The following is a 14382-nucleotide window of genomic DNA, read 5'->3' as shown; positions in this document are numbered from 1 at the left end:
TAGTTTAAAATGTCTTGCAAGTGGAGAACAAACAGGTTTGGAGTTGTTCATGTTAAATCTCTCCAGTACCTTTTAAACATATCTCTCCTAAAATAACCAAAGTTTCTCCTTCTTTCTGTCACATGTGATCTTCATGTTAAGAATCTGTTTTGTCGGTCCTAAGTCTTTCATTGCAAAAGACTTGCTTAACTCTTCTTTCAAAATCTGAATCTTCTTAGCATCATGGCCAACAATCAGCATATCATCTACATACAATAAGAGATTAATAAAGTTTCCATCCGAAAACCTTTTCATAAATACACAATGATCAGAAGTGGTCTTATAATAACAATGATCCACCATGAAAGAATCAAACTTTTTGTACCATTGTTTTGGAGCTTGTTTTAACCCATATAAACCTTTTTCAACTTACAAACTACTGCTCTTTGCTTTTTTGCTTCAAACCCTTCAGGCTACTCCATATAGATCTCCTCATCTAAATCACCATAGAGAAATGCAGTTTTCACATCAAGTTGTTCAACTTCAAGATTCATAGTAGCTAAACCAAACACAACTCGGATTGAAGACATCTTAACCACTAGTGAAAACAATTCTTCAAAATCAATACCTTTCTTCTGACCAAAACCTTTCATAACCAATCTTGCCTTGTACCTTGGTTGTAAGCAATGTTCATCAATTTTCAACATGAACACCCATTTATTCTTAAGTGCTCTCTTTTCTTTAGGAAACTTCACTAACTCAAAAGTATGGTTTTCATGCAAAGATTTCATCTCTTATTGTATTGCTTTCAACCACTCACTTTTCTTCTCATGTGACATAGCCTCATTAAAGCATTCTGGCTCTCCCCCATCAGCAACCAATACATACTTATGAGGAGAATATTTGGTGGAAGGTTGGCGAAGTCTAGTTGACCTCCTCAATTGTGGCTCATCTAGAGCTTTTTGAAAACTTGTTCAGGAATAACATCAATATCACCATTGGTTGACTCAAGATCACCAACTAATGGCTCACTAAGAAAACCATCATTATCATCATTTTTCAAATCTCCCTCATGATTAACAGGCATCAAAGATTACTGTAGAGTAGGTCTTGGATTCAAATTAGATGGAATAAAAATAGTAGACTCTGTTTTTTTTCTTCTGCTCAAAATCTTCAATGGTTTGATCTTCAAAGAAGATAACATCTCTGCTTTTAATAATTTTCTTCTTCTTCGGATCCCGCAACCTAACCAAACTCATCATTTTTAGAGCCTAAGAAAATACATTGTTTTGTCTTGTTGTCAAGCTTAGACCTTTTATCCCTGGAAACATGTACAAACACTCTGCATCCAAACACTCTCAAGTATGCATAAGAAACATCCTTTCCTTTCCAAACTCTATCTAGAACATCAAATTTAAGAGGAACTGCTGGAGAAAGGTTGATCATGGCAATTGCAGTCTTCATTGTCTCACCCTAAAAGGACTTAGGCAGCTTTGCATGAGAGAGCATACATTTAATTCTTTCAACAATGATTCTGTTCATTCTCTCAGCCACTCCATTGTGCTATGGATTCTTAAGAACTGTCTTCTCCAACTTGATATCATGTTCCTTGCAGTACTTCTCAAAAGGACCCCTATATTCACCACCATTTTCAGCTCGAATACATTTCATCTTTCTATCAGTTTCTCTTTTAACTCTAGCATGAAAATCTTTAAAGACATCAAACACCTGATCTTTGGATTTTAAACAAGTGGCCTAAATTTTCCTGAAGTGATCATCAATAATGCTAAGAAAGTACAATGCACCTCCAAGAGACTTATCAATCATAGAGCAAACATCAGTATGAACTAAATCAAGAACATGTGATTTTCTATATGGAGGTGATCTTTGAAATGCAACTCTATGTTGTTTACCAACTAAATAATAAGTACATGTGCTTAAGTTCATACCTTTTAATGAAAGGTAGTTCTTCTTGACAAGGATGTCAAGGCCTTTCTCACTCAAATGTCCAAGCCGCTTATGCCTTAAATCAGTAGAGCAATCTTCAATTACATTCACCTTCCTTTTAATCACCTTGGCTTGTAACATGTAGAGACCCATCTTCTTCCCTTTAGCAACAGTTAAAGAATTTTTAGAGAGCTTTCATTTACCATCTTTAAAGTAATTATAATAGCTTTCTTCATCAAGAGTACTTGTAAAGATCAATATCAGGCACATGTCTAACCTCTTTGAGTAGAAACTTACACCCAGTATTGGTTTCTAACCAAATGTCTCCAATACCCACAACACTAGCCATCCCTTGATTTCTCATCCTAACTTGACCAAAATCTCCAGCAGTGTAGGATGTGTAAAAATCACGTCGGGGCGTAACATGGTAAAAAGCTGCTGAATTTGCAACCCAAATGGTATCCTGACATGCAAGATTAAAAAATTCATCATAAAAAACAATGGCAACATCATCATTAAATATAAATGTAGTTGTACCATTTTCTTCATTCTTATCTTCGTCTTTGCCCTTTTATCTCTTTTATACTTTCTACAATCTTTTTGAATATGCACAGGCTTGTCATAATAATAATACTTAATTCCCTTCTTTGACTGAGATCTCCCTCTTGGCTTCTATTTGCCTTTTCTATTACCGGATTCTCTATCTTGCTTACCGTAAGAAAACCTACTTTGGCTTCTCCCTCGACTTTCTATAACAAGTGCATGAGACTCATAAGTGTTTTTCTATTTCCTCCTCTTCTCTTCATTGAGAATGATATCCTTCATTTTCTTCAAAATGATCTTTCTATTCGAAGTGGAATTGTTAAGTGACACCATCAAAGTCTCCCAACTATCCGACAATGAACTCAATAAGATTAGTGTTTGCATCTTATCAGCTAACTCAAGATTCATCAATGACAGTTGATTCAGGAACCCTTGGAATTCATTTATGTGCACTGAAGCATCTTCACCATCTTTGTACTTCAAATTCACAAAATCTCTAATTATAAAAACCTTGTTTTGTGCACTCTCTTTAGCAAAGGTTTCTTCCAACATCTTTCAAATTGTATAACAGTCATGTTTTTGAGAAATATGATTAATAGACTTAGAAGATACTCATTTTCTAACATTAGCAATCGCCTTTCTGTTAAGTTCATTTCATTTTACCTCATCCATTTCATTAGGCTTTATTCCTTTACACTCAAGTGACAAAGTCAAATCATTGCAATATAAATGATCCTCCATCATTGTTTTCCATAAAACATAATTGGAAGAAATGAGCTTTATCATGCCCGAATCTTTCTTTTCCATTTTAACTGCACAAGAAATTCAATCTACACAACCAGTGCTCTAATACCATTTTATTGGGAAAAACAAGGAACAACCGGACGCCAATCTTGCCAATTCACAAGTCCCAATCTTTTCCCTCTTTGTGCAATAAAAAATAGGATCATCCAATCAACAAAATAATACAATCAAACACATAAATCAACGTAAAGATTTTATACGTGGAAAACCCAATGCGGGAAAAACCACGGGACTGTAGTCCACCTAAAAAACTTTCACTATCAATAAATAATGGGTTCACAATTTTTCTTCCTCAGATTTAATTATGGGCTACAACATACATATCATCAAGAACAATCTACTCTTGAAATGCAACAAGATAAAGAGAGAAGTGTTTAAGAAAAACTCACAACAATGACAACCCTATTCTCTGACAAAACAGTTAGCTTATACACCACCAATCTTCAATCCAATCGTTCACAATGAAGAGTAACGTGTCTAGAAGCTGTTTTCAAAATCTCAGCCTAATCTAACGGTTAACGAGATAGAAATCAAAGAATGAAAATGGACGGTTCAGGTGCCTCTTCTTCCTTTGTTTCTCTCGTGCTCTCTGTTCTGTTTTTGCTCTTTTAATTCACTTCTACTGCTACAGTAGTCATTTGTGTTTTTTTAATTCAAAGAGGCAGTCATGCTGTCTCTTACCAATTAATATGGTGGTCCCCTCATTACATGGTGCTAGACCACATACAGCAGTAGAAATTTTGAATATTTGACTTGATTGCATCAATGTCAAGATGATTCAACAAAAATACATTTTTAAATTGTCTGAGTGCCACACATGGAGAAGTATTTTTTTTCCTTTTCATCCTGTAAGTGATAGGTTTTATACTTAATGACTCTGACAACCTTAAATGGATCATCCTAGTTTAGCACCAATTTTCCTCTTCCTTCAAAGTTACCAATTGCCTCTAGCTCCCTTAATACCATGTCTCTTATCTTGAATTTTTTGTTTTTTTTATCTTAGCATTGTGGTATTAAGTAGTTTTTTTGTCAATATACCTTGTTCTTCATTCCTACATTGAGTTGAACTTCCTTAATCAAGTCCAAGTTTGCCTTCAGCTTGTTATCATTGTTGTTGATAGAGAAATATAATACTCTATGATTGGACCTCTATTTCTATCTATTTGGTAAAGCACTAGATTGTTACAACAATGAATTGTTTTTTTTCAAGGCTTTTGATAATGATCCCAATATATTCATTCCCCATTAAGAGAACAACCATGATAGTATATGAAAAAAAATAATTTGGTTGAAGAAGGTTTTTAAATTTACATATTTGAAATATTTTTATAATTACATGAATTCTCAAAAAAAAATAACAAAAAAAAACCTATGTGTAGGTATATTTAGATTAATGGTATTGGTTAAAGAACAAATCATTTTAGATGTTGAATTTCAATTAATTTAGATAAAAAAAAAACCCAATAATTTCAGTTTAATTTTCTAAAAAGTATAGTTGAAAACTAGCTTTCTTTTAAAGAATTTGTGTTTAATTTTATATCTAATTTGTTTTAAAAATAATACTAATAATAATAATAATAAAGAACCACATGATTCTCTAATGGATCCTACATCAAGTTTTATTGATTAGTTTTTAAAATTCGTGAAAATGTGTTTTCTTAAATAAAGTTTTGAAGGAGCATTCGTTTTAACCAAATGTAACAATAAAGGGTAAAATGGACGAAATTATTTTCAATAATTCTTTTATTCACGTGTGCGTTCGTTGCCTTGTTCTGTACAAATTAAAGGACGCGTGGCATTATATTATTGCTCAAAAAGGAAAAAGAAAAAAGAAATTTGACCAAGCCTTGCGTGCTTTATTCGCAGTAGCACTTTTCAAACCGGGAAACTAGCCGTTGGAGATTGAGGAGAAAACGGACAATTCAATTGTCAACCACCGTCGTTCTAACGTTCGAAAATACACCAAACCCTACCCCAAAACTTTCCTAAACGGTATCGTAATTGCCATTCTCAAATTCTTATAAACCCATGGCATGGCCTCCCTCATCTCTCTCTCTTGAAACGCTCTCTTTCTCTCTCTAAAAAACACAAAGAAGAAGAAGAGACACTCTCTTGAGTCTCTCTTCCTTTTGTTTTCAAAACAAACCAAACTTCACTAGTCAGTTTCTGGATTTGAGTTATCTTTCTTTCTTCTGTTGGTGCTTTCGATACCCTTCTTTTTAATTCTAAGCAAAGAAAGAAAGAAGAGAGACAATGGCAACTGTTAATGGGTATCAAGGGAATACTCCGGTGGCTGCTCCGGCGGGGACTACGCCAGCAAAACAGACTGTCACAGCAGCAAAGATTGTCGATACGCAATCCGTGCTTAAACGGTAATTTTCTTTTCTTTTTGCATTTGATCTGTTCTTTTCATTTGTCAAACCATGTAATATATCACGAGTTATAACTGGATTTATTTTTTGGGTTTTCTTGTCTCGTTCGTAAATGTGATTTTGTGACTTTTTTCTTTGTTATTAAATCAGATGATGTTTTTGTTTATAATGAATTTGGATCGTGTCATTTAAGCTATTGATTTCATGTGACTGATTCTTTATCTAACCGTAGTTTTGAATGACTTAATTGGGTTTCCTTAAGCCCTGTTTGATTGTTTGTCTTAAATTGGGGGGTCTGCTTTTCATTAGCTAATTGGTTGTTTGATAAGCTTGAGCTGGTCTCTCTCTTTTTTCTTTCATTTGCTTTCGGTATTTCATGGTTTAATTTAATATATATGTATATATTCTTGAGAATTGGTTGCTTTTAACCCGATTGGATCTGGTTACTTGTTGTCTTTTAATTTGCTTGAGAATCTTTAGGGTTTATTTATTTATTCATTTAAATTTGACTAATTGCTGCTTCTTTTTTTAACCAGGTTGCAATCTGAACTGATGGCATTGATGGTAAGAATATTGAAACCTGTCTTGTTGTCGTATCTCTTATTTTCTCAGCAACAAATCAATGATTAATATTGTTTTGTAGATGAGTGGAGAATCTGGGATATCTGCCTTCCCTGAAGGGGACAACATATTTTGCTGGAAAGGAACAATCAAAGGCAGCAAAGATACAGTTTTTGAAGGAACAGAATACAAGCTATCCCTTTCATTCCCAAATGACTATCCTTTCAAGCCTCCAAAAGTCAAGTTTGAAACCAGCTGCTTCCATCCCAATGTGGATATCTATGGCAACATTTGCTTGGACATTCTTCAGGTAAAGTTAAATCTTCTAGTGATCTCAATGTTGTTAAAATTTTGTTGTCTAAATGTGCTTTTATTTAACTAATTACAAGTGATTTTTAAGATTCAAATTGGCTGATCCAACTCTGATGCTTTGCTTTATGTTGTGTGTTCCTAGGATAAATGGTCATCTGCCTATGATGTGAGGACAATATTGCTATCTATCCAAAGCCTGCTTGGAGGTAAATCTTGTTTTTCCATTTTCTGTTTATGGCGGTTGGTGATTTAATTTTTTAATACTAAGATCATTTCTCTTTTTGTGTGATGTAGAACCAAACATCAGTTCACCTCTAAACACTCAAGCAGCACAACTTTGGAGTAATCAACAAGGTTTGTTGTTGTTACTTTGGATGTTATGATTTACGTAAATGGTGCATTGCTTGGAGTTTGAATAATTAATTACTTAATGGGCACCTTGTAATTGTTGCAGACTATAGGAAAATGGTCGAGAAGTTGTACAAGCCTCCAAGTGCTGCTGCTTAGATGGAAGAGGGGTCCAAAAGTAGTAGTATGTGGTTTGAATTTCCCTCTTCCACAACTATAGCTTTTACTGTACTGACTCAATGGAAAATGAATTGATGGATCAGATTTTTCTTGCCATCTACTCCTTCTGCCTTGCATTTTGAGAGATAGTAAGAACAGGGGAATTTTGTTCTCAAAAAGTGATGGATCCGTTTTTGTTGGGTATTGTTCTCACATCGGTACGCTTAGTGTTATTAAAATAAGAGAATAAGACTATTTTCGCCTATAATGTTCACTTGAAAATTATATTATTCTTATACAGTAACAAATTAAGAAAAGTACGGCTGATAATTTATCCATTATCAACAGATTATCATCCTCTTCCATTTATTTTGCAAGCTGAAAGAAAATCGAGTATACTTGTAGGGGTAGTAATGGTTATCGCTCTGCGATAATTGGGGGAAAAAACTTAGTCTTGCACCAAGGCAGTGCGAAAAAATGAGGGGGAAAGAACAAAAAGGAAGAAGGGAAGAAAACCACGAGAAAGATTTTTTTGTCTTCTGGTAACAATGTCAGAACAGAACGATGAACATTCTGAACAAAACGATGAAAATTCTTATAACGAGGCAGCTCAAGAATGAAATGGAGTTCAGTTGAACCAAAATTTCTAAAGCTGCTTTGCTCTCAGTTTGAGATGTGACAAGCTACTGCTACTTCGAAGATGTGAGCTGCCTCAAGTTGTACTTGGACAACTCCTTGTACTTTTCAATAACCCCGATCAAGCACAGAGTCTGAAAAAATAACAAAAAAAATAACCAAGTTAATGGGGCAAAAATCAATTTAACACCACCATAGAGCAACATCTGATTAGGCAGCAAAACTCTCAACTTTTTTCTTTTCCAGTTACCATTGATCTTACAACCAATAACTCGTGCTTTGCAATAAAGAATACATAGTTTAAAAGGCTGAACAAATGTGATTCCAGCCCCCAATAATGTAAAACATGGTTTTGAATAAGTCTCTGCACACGACAAGACAGCAGGGAAGAGAGCAGATTTTTACCTTGACAATTTCAACTACAATTGTCTTGTCAGGATTGCTAAGATCAACTTTATGAGGTCCAGGAACACATTTTGCAACGGAATTTATAATTTTCATCCTGTCAATACCAGAGTTTGCACGGGCTTCATACATTACCGCAAACTGCACAGAATGAGCAAGTGGTCAAATTGTAGCTTGTTGCATGTGATGCAACTCGGTTGGTCCCTGTTACAACAACAACAGCCAAGCCTCAATCAACAAACTAGTTGGGTCAGCTATATGGATCCTTCCGCGCCATGCAGTGGATCCCTATTGACTCAGTTAAATTCCGCAATTTCTCATCTGCAAAGATTTCCTATATTCTATCACAATTAGGATGACTGCAGGGGTGATTTTAGCAATGTAGAAGTGTCTCATGTTTGATTAATAGAAGAAACAAACATTATTTTGGATCTTTATTCAATTAAATGTGATGGCATTCAATGCCCTCTATTGTCCCATTCCCAGTGGCCCTTGGATCCAAATTCTGAAATGTGACGGAGCTACCTCAACAGCAACTCCTGAACTAAATGTGAAGGACCTGGGAATTTCACAGAAACCATCAAATTTTATTTAAGGTTCACCATGCACTTCAAAAGTACCGCTAGAGCTAGCTCCTTAACACAAAAGTGAAATGGAATCAATGTACTTAATTTGAAATTCTAAGAAATAATGACAAAGCGGGGCACTAATTCATGAATATATATACAGATTTAATTTTACCTCTTAGGCCCCGTTTGTTTGCAGGAAAGTAGTTTCCTTTTGGAAAGTGAATTCCGGGTAAAGTGAATTTCAGGAAAGTATTTTCCGATGTTTGGTAGTGTAATGGAAAATAAATTGGAAAACACTTTCCAGTGTTTAGTTATGTTATGGAAAATAAGCTGGAAAATAACTTATTAATGTTTTATTTTTTAAATTTATTAAAATAATGAGGAACAAATCTTACAAATTAAAAAGTTGAATGTGAATGAAATTGAAAAAAAAATATAATTTCATAAATTATCTCAAATAAAATAAATAATAATCAAAATAATAGAGATCAAATCTAAAAAATTAAAAAAAATAAAAGGTGAAGAAATTAAAATAATAATAATTAACATTTCATAAATTATTTCAAATAAAATAAGTAAAAATCAAAAGAATGAGGACCAAATTTGATAGATAAAAAATTTCAATAAAAAAATGATAAGGAAAAAGCAAATAGCAATTATAAAAATAAGGACCAAAATTAATATAAAAATTAAATTTTAAGAGATGAAATTGAAAAATAAATATTCAAAACAAATTATATATAGCAATCAAAAGTTTGAGGATCAAATTTGATATAATCAGCAAATAATGACATTTCTAAATTTTTCACAACTTCCAGAAAGTGTTTTCCGTCCAAATTTTTCAGGAAAACACTTTCCTGAAAACCAAGCCAAATTTTCCTTTGACTGGAAAGTATTTTCCGTTGACCAACTTTTCCAATAGCAAACAAACACAGAAAAGTTTGGAAAGTGGTTTCCCGGAAACCACTTGCCGAAAAACAAACACAGCCAAAAGGAAAAACACTTTTCTAAAAACCAAACCAAATTTTTCTTTGACTGAAAAGTGTTTTCCGTTGACCAAAAAGTATTTCCGTTGACCGGAAAGTGTTTTCTGTTGACCAACTTTTCTAATGGCAAACAAACACAGGAAAGTTTGGAAAGTAATTTCCCGGAAAATGAATTCCGGGAAACAAACATGGCCTTAATTCAATTGTGCTTTCTTTTCTATCTCCTTTTTCACAGTATTTCTAAAAGATTTTTATCCTTTCTACTCATTCAATTTCGGTGAAGAAAGCAGCTCTTGCTATTGGCAAATTTAGCAGGATGATCATTGAAAAGTCCTATCAAAGGTTCTAACGGTTAAATGAGTGTTTTTCGAAGGACTTGGTTTATTATTTAGGTTTTAGCACTAAAACTTTAGGAAGGTAAAAAAACAATATGGATCAGAAAAATACTATATCTAGGCTACACATTTACTGTACCTCCATATAAGCAAGTCTCATGTTGTTGTGCATGCAACAGATGGTGGCAGTTTTAGAATAAAATCTTGTTGTGTGCTTGCAATCTTCTAATGGGGAGACTCCGTTGAAATTATTCTTTCAAATTTGAAACTCCTAGAAAGCCTCAATGACTTGTTCCCCCTTGCTAGTATTGAAAGAGGCAGAACAGCTGATTTTTATTTGCCTTTTGCTTCCAATTTCTCTCCAAATTCCAAAACAAACTCTAGTTTCTCTAAATATAAAAACCCTAAAATTTCCAATTCTTTTTAACAATCCAAATTCTGTCCCATGTAAGTTTTTTTATTATAAATCTTGGTTCCAAACCATTTTCCAAAAATGACTAGAATCCCACACACGCTAACAACTTTGGAAGCACTTGTGGCTAAAGATAAAGAACTTAGGCTTGGGAGCTGGTACTGGACTCTTATGGGCGAAATCTTTATATTCAAGAAAGCCAAAATCCACTTCTGAGACTTGATTATCTGTACTAGCTCTAGTAGGCATGTTCCCTGTGTATAGGTTGACAAAACCAGGGTATCATACTAAGAAGCAGAGCCTGGGCATGCTCTTTCTTTCGCTTTCAATCTGAACCAGCTTAAGACAAATTATTCAATAAGTCAAGGCTGAACAAACATATCAAGTTTCTCCCTAAACAACAGATTCCTCACCACAGGGAGCCCAAAGTAATTCATCTTCATCAGCTCCACACAACAAATCCAAGTGCCTATCTCCAGCCAAATTCGTTTCATCATATTCTATCCTAAATCTTATCAGGAACTTATTGTATGCCAAAAATTTTATCCAGGTACTCACCTTAAGTATGACCAGCTCATTCTTTGTAATACTCACATTGGCCAAACAACTTGAATTTTATGTGCTTTTGCTTTCAGTTCCACTCCAAATTCCAAAACAAACAATAATTTCTCTAAATACAAAAACCCTATTTTTTCCAAATGCTTCACCAACCCAGATTTGTTTTTCCTTAAACCTGTTAGGAACTTCTTGTCTGCTTAATTTTATCCCGTTTAACTCACCTTATAGAATTCTACCATAAAGGACCACGTACTTTTGGTGATAAATGTCATATTTGAATAAATATAAATTCTGAACCTCCTTTTACACACAATCCCTTACCCATGCTGAATTATGACTATGATCATGGATGCAAAAACAGATTGGGATCACTTGCTCATATCTGTTCCAACTTCACATGATGCTACATCTTGGCTTGATTTAAATTCTGAATCAAGTCTCTACTAAAAGTCAAACCATAAAATAAAGTTGGAGCAAGACTAATGCTACATTGGTAAAATATTTGAAAATCAACTCTTTCCAAAAGCGTGCCTGATGCATTCCCAAGTTGTAAAGCATTGCTGCATTAACTGATGCAGTTTATTCATGTTGATGCAATAACTTAAATTGTCAATATGCTACTCAAACACTTTATCTACTATTTGTTTTATGACTTTAATTGCGGAAGACCAGAGAAGTATTGCCAGTTCATTTTGAGCTAAGGATCAACGGAATTGATAGATATACGTACCTTCTGCGGGTCCTGGGTATCCACGGGAAAATATTTCTCCACAACTGGTGCGATTGCTCTTGAAATTTCCTCTTCTGAAGCATAGCACGCAACTTCAATTGGTAACACTCTTAAAATGAACCTGTATATGAACAAACAGTATATAACTTTAGCATGTTAAAATGATATGGCATTTCTTTTCAGATGTTGCGTATGTTCTTGGCTTCTTGCAGAACTTCAGAAAGCCAATTTGGTACTCTATGAACCAATGTCACATGGTTGAACAATGCATTTTGCAAGTGAAATCCATAAGCAGTGCATAAAACTAGAGCGCAGCACACAAAGGGAGACTATCTAACGCTTACCAGAAGCTATGTGTTCATAAAATTTAACATAACAAGTCAGCAATTCATGAACCTGGACATGTGTTTCCTTGTTGATGCAGCAGATGTCATCATATGTTGCACAATATCTTTGGGACAAGGGTCCCCATCTATCTTGCGCATTTGAACAAAGACAACACCATTACAACCAGAATCAAGGCTGAGAAAGTGTCTCTGTTCAAAAAGGACAAATATTCAAAAACAGAGCAAGAATATGATGATATGGTAAAAAATAGCAGCAAAAAAAATGATTGAGACCACCATTTGTGAGCATGCTCACCATGACAGCAGGAATTAATGAATTCAACATATAGTCAACTCAGCAAGGGAGGAGAACAGTTATCAAAACAGAAGAAATGTAGCATATAGGAGATAAAACACTCCAAGAATCACAAGGATTAAAGCTACACTATCTACTACAAACATAAGAGCACCCATGTGCACCATTCTCTACCATAATGTTTGTCCATAGAGTCACAGTTCACTCTAAGATAGGCTTAAGAGGAAAAATAACATAAAAGAAAGAAAAGAAAAGAAGAGGGATAAACCTTACAATTGTGTCACCCAGAATACTTTCTGAAAGTGGAATCAGAATATAATTTTGTGTTTCCTGTCTAGGGTGAAGGGGAGGGAGGTAGTTTTGTTGGATGGTACAGTGCACTGCTATTATGTCTTTATCTTCATTTCAAGCTAAATCATTGTACTTTCAGTACAAGCGGAAAACCTTATTGAGTACCTACCAGCACATCTAAAATGCTTACAGGTGCTGGGTGTACTTGGTCGGAATTTGCATAATCTATAAGCAAATAGGGGAAGAGAGGGAGAAGAGCCAATGACAAACACAGGAAAGAAAAGGAAAAATTAATTCAGCCAAACAAATACAAAATCTAGAGAAGTCTAGCCAAAAATTCAATTTCTCAGACCATCTCATTTAAAAATTACTTCTTTCTTAAGGGAACATCCAATGTCAATTCACACAAAAAAATGGAAAGAGGGGAACTACGCTACTCACCTTGTTCTTATCTCCAAGTTCTTTGAGTTCATCCTCAATAAGCTTATCAATGGATTTCTCCTCCACTTTTTCTTGGCCAACAGACTTGGGGGCACATGTTTCTGTGCATTTCTTCTTTGCTGGTAGCTCCTCTGCCTCACTTTCTTGTTTTTTATTATTTTTACAACCCTCTTCTTGATTAGTCTTTTCTTCTCTTTGACATTCACTGTTCTCATTTTCTAGACAAGGAGATCCTAACTTTTCGTCTGCTGGGTTTTCATTCTTTGCATCATTGGCTTCGGGGGCACCTGATTTGTTCTCATCTAACCCATCTTCCTCATCCTCCTCCTTTTCTTCGTCATCGTCTCCTTCAACATCAGAATATGAGAACTTAATCTTTTTATTTATAGGTTTATTAGGCAACTCTGCAAGCTTCACACTAGTATCCTTCCCAAAAACTAGTTCTTCATAAAACTGCAAGAAAAAAGTGCAAATACCAGCAGCTCAATGAAGAGGGCACAATTTGACCTTGTAAATCAAGGGAAAGGTGCATTCACTACTTCTACAAACACTCTAAATTGATTAGTCTAGTGAATGCATTTCTCGGTCATTACGATAACAGCAAAAAAAAAAGAAAAAAAATTGCACCCATGACTAGCAGAATTCTTGCATGAGGAATTTATTAAGAAGCTATAAATATTTTCTTCGGTCCAAAGTTTGTAGAGTAGCCCTCCCTGTCCTTAAGGACTCGCCATAAACGAATCTTGCTTAGCATAAGAACTCAAAACCTTGGTTTAAAGGGGCAGCCACAAATGAATTCTCCTTGGAGCATAAAACCAAATCTTTCTCCCATAGCCACCCACCGTGTTTGTTACCGCACGAATCGATTTTCAATTTATCCTGGTTGAATTTTGTAAAAAAAAAAGAAGAAGAAGAAAGAAACGTAGAAGATAAAAAAGATATAGAAACATACAGAATCAATAACGTTAATGGCCTCACGCGAGGCTTGGCGCTCCCTTCCCCCGTCACAAGTGATAAAGAAGCCTTGAACTCCTGGGTGTAATGGGTAGGAACCCTTCTTCTTCACTGGCTTCTGCAGTGACAGGCACAATCAAAAGAAAGAAACACAACATATGTTAATACAGATCAACAAACACAGAGAAAGGAAATACAAAGAAGAATACATTGTGAGGGAGGTAGCGTTGCTTTCTCTTCTTGCTGTTGGTAGTGACACTGGCACTGGACTTCGGCTTGTTTTCAGTTGCCATTTATTCGTTTATTCCAGTATAAGAGTTTAAGCTGTACTTCGACGAGGGTTTCTAGCTCTATTACCTCGGACAAGACTAGAAGACAACAGACCTCTTCGATGCTGG

The 14382-nt window shown here is 34.9% G+C and overlaps 2 protein-coding genes across 3 annotated transcripts; one reads left to right on the top strand and one right to left on the bottom strand.

Moving 5' to 3' along the window:
* The first annotated feature begins 5289 nt into the window (after positions 1-5289).
* On the top strand, positions 5290-7204 carry LOC133675568 (ubiquitin-conjugating enzyme E2 20-like). Its single transcript, XM_062096992.1, has 6 exons — positions 5290-5645; positions 6182-6209; positions 6289-6516; positions 6661-6724; positions 6813-6872; positions 6973-7204. The coding sequence occupies exons 1-6, from the start codon at positions 5527-5529 to the stop codon at positions 7023-7025; spliced, it is 552 nt and encodes a 183-aa protein (XP_061952976.1). The 5' UTR covers positions 5290-5526; the 3' UTR covers positions 7026-7204.
* A 323-nt stretch (positions 7205-7527) lies between these two features.
* On the bottom strand, positions 7528-14382 carry LOC133675553 (uncharacterized). 2 transcript variants are annotated; one of them, XM_062096975.1, is made up of 7 exons: positions 14194-14379; positions 13983-14102; positions 13031-13483; positions 12053-12192; positions 11657-11777; positions 8067-8207; positions 7528-7795 (listed from the first exon to the last, which is right to left on the bottom strand). In XM_062096975.1, the coding sequence occupies exons 1-7, from the start codon at positions 14275-14277 to the stop codon at positions 7715-7717; spliced, it is 1140 nt and encodes a 379-aa protein (XP_061952959.1). In that variant the 5' UTR covers positions 14278-14379; the 3' UTR covers positions 7528-7714. The 2 variants fall into 2 exon arrangements, with proteins under 2 accessions (XP_061952959.1, XP_061952966.1); XM_062096982.1 differs by lacking the exon at positions 7528-7795 and having other exon boundaries at positions 8149-8270; positions 14194-14382.

Source organism: Populus nigra, chromosome 1, assembly GCF_951802175.1.
Source record: "Populus nigra chromosome 1, ddPopNigr1.1, whole genome shotgun sequence".
Taxonomy (NCBI): domain Eukaryota; kingdom Viridiplantae; phylum Streptophyta; class Magnoliopsida; order Malpighiales; family Salicaceae; genus Populus; species Populus nigra.
This window is presented reverse-complemented; position numbering and strand designations above follow the sequence as displayed.

Coding starts and splice junctions, on each gene's coding strand:
- LOC133675568 (XM_062096992.1), top strand. CDS start 5,527: ATGGCAACTGTTAATGGGTATCAAGGGAATACTCCGGTGGCTGCTCCG. Junction 6,210..6,288: donor CTGAACTGATGGCATTGATG/GTAAGAATATTG, acceptor ATTGTTTTGTAG/ATGAGTGGAGAATCTGGGAT. Junction 6,873..6,972: donor ACTTTGGAGTAATCAACAAG/GTTTGTTGTTGT, acceptor TAATTGTTGCAG/ACTATAGGAAAATGGTCGAG.
- LOC133675553 (XM_062096975.1), bottom strand. CDS start 14,277: ATGGCAACTGAAAACAAGCCGAAGTCCAGTGCCAGTGTCACTACCAAC. Junction 8,208..11,656: donor ATACCCAGGACCCGCAGAAG/GTACGTATATCT, acceptor CATTCTGTGCAG/TTTGCGGTAATGTATGAAGC. Junction 7,796..8,066: donor TTGTAGTTGAAATTGTCAAG/GTAAAAATCTGC, acceptor TTATTTTTTCAG/ACTCTGTGCTTGATCGGGGT.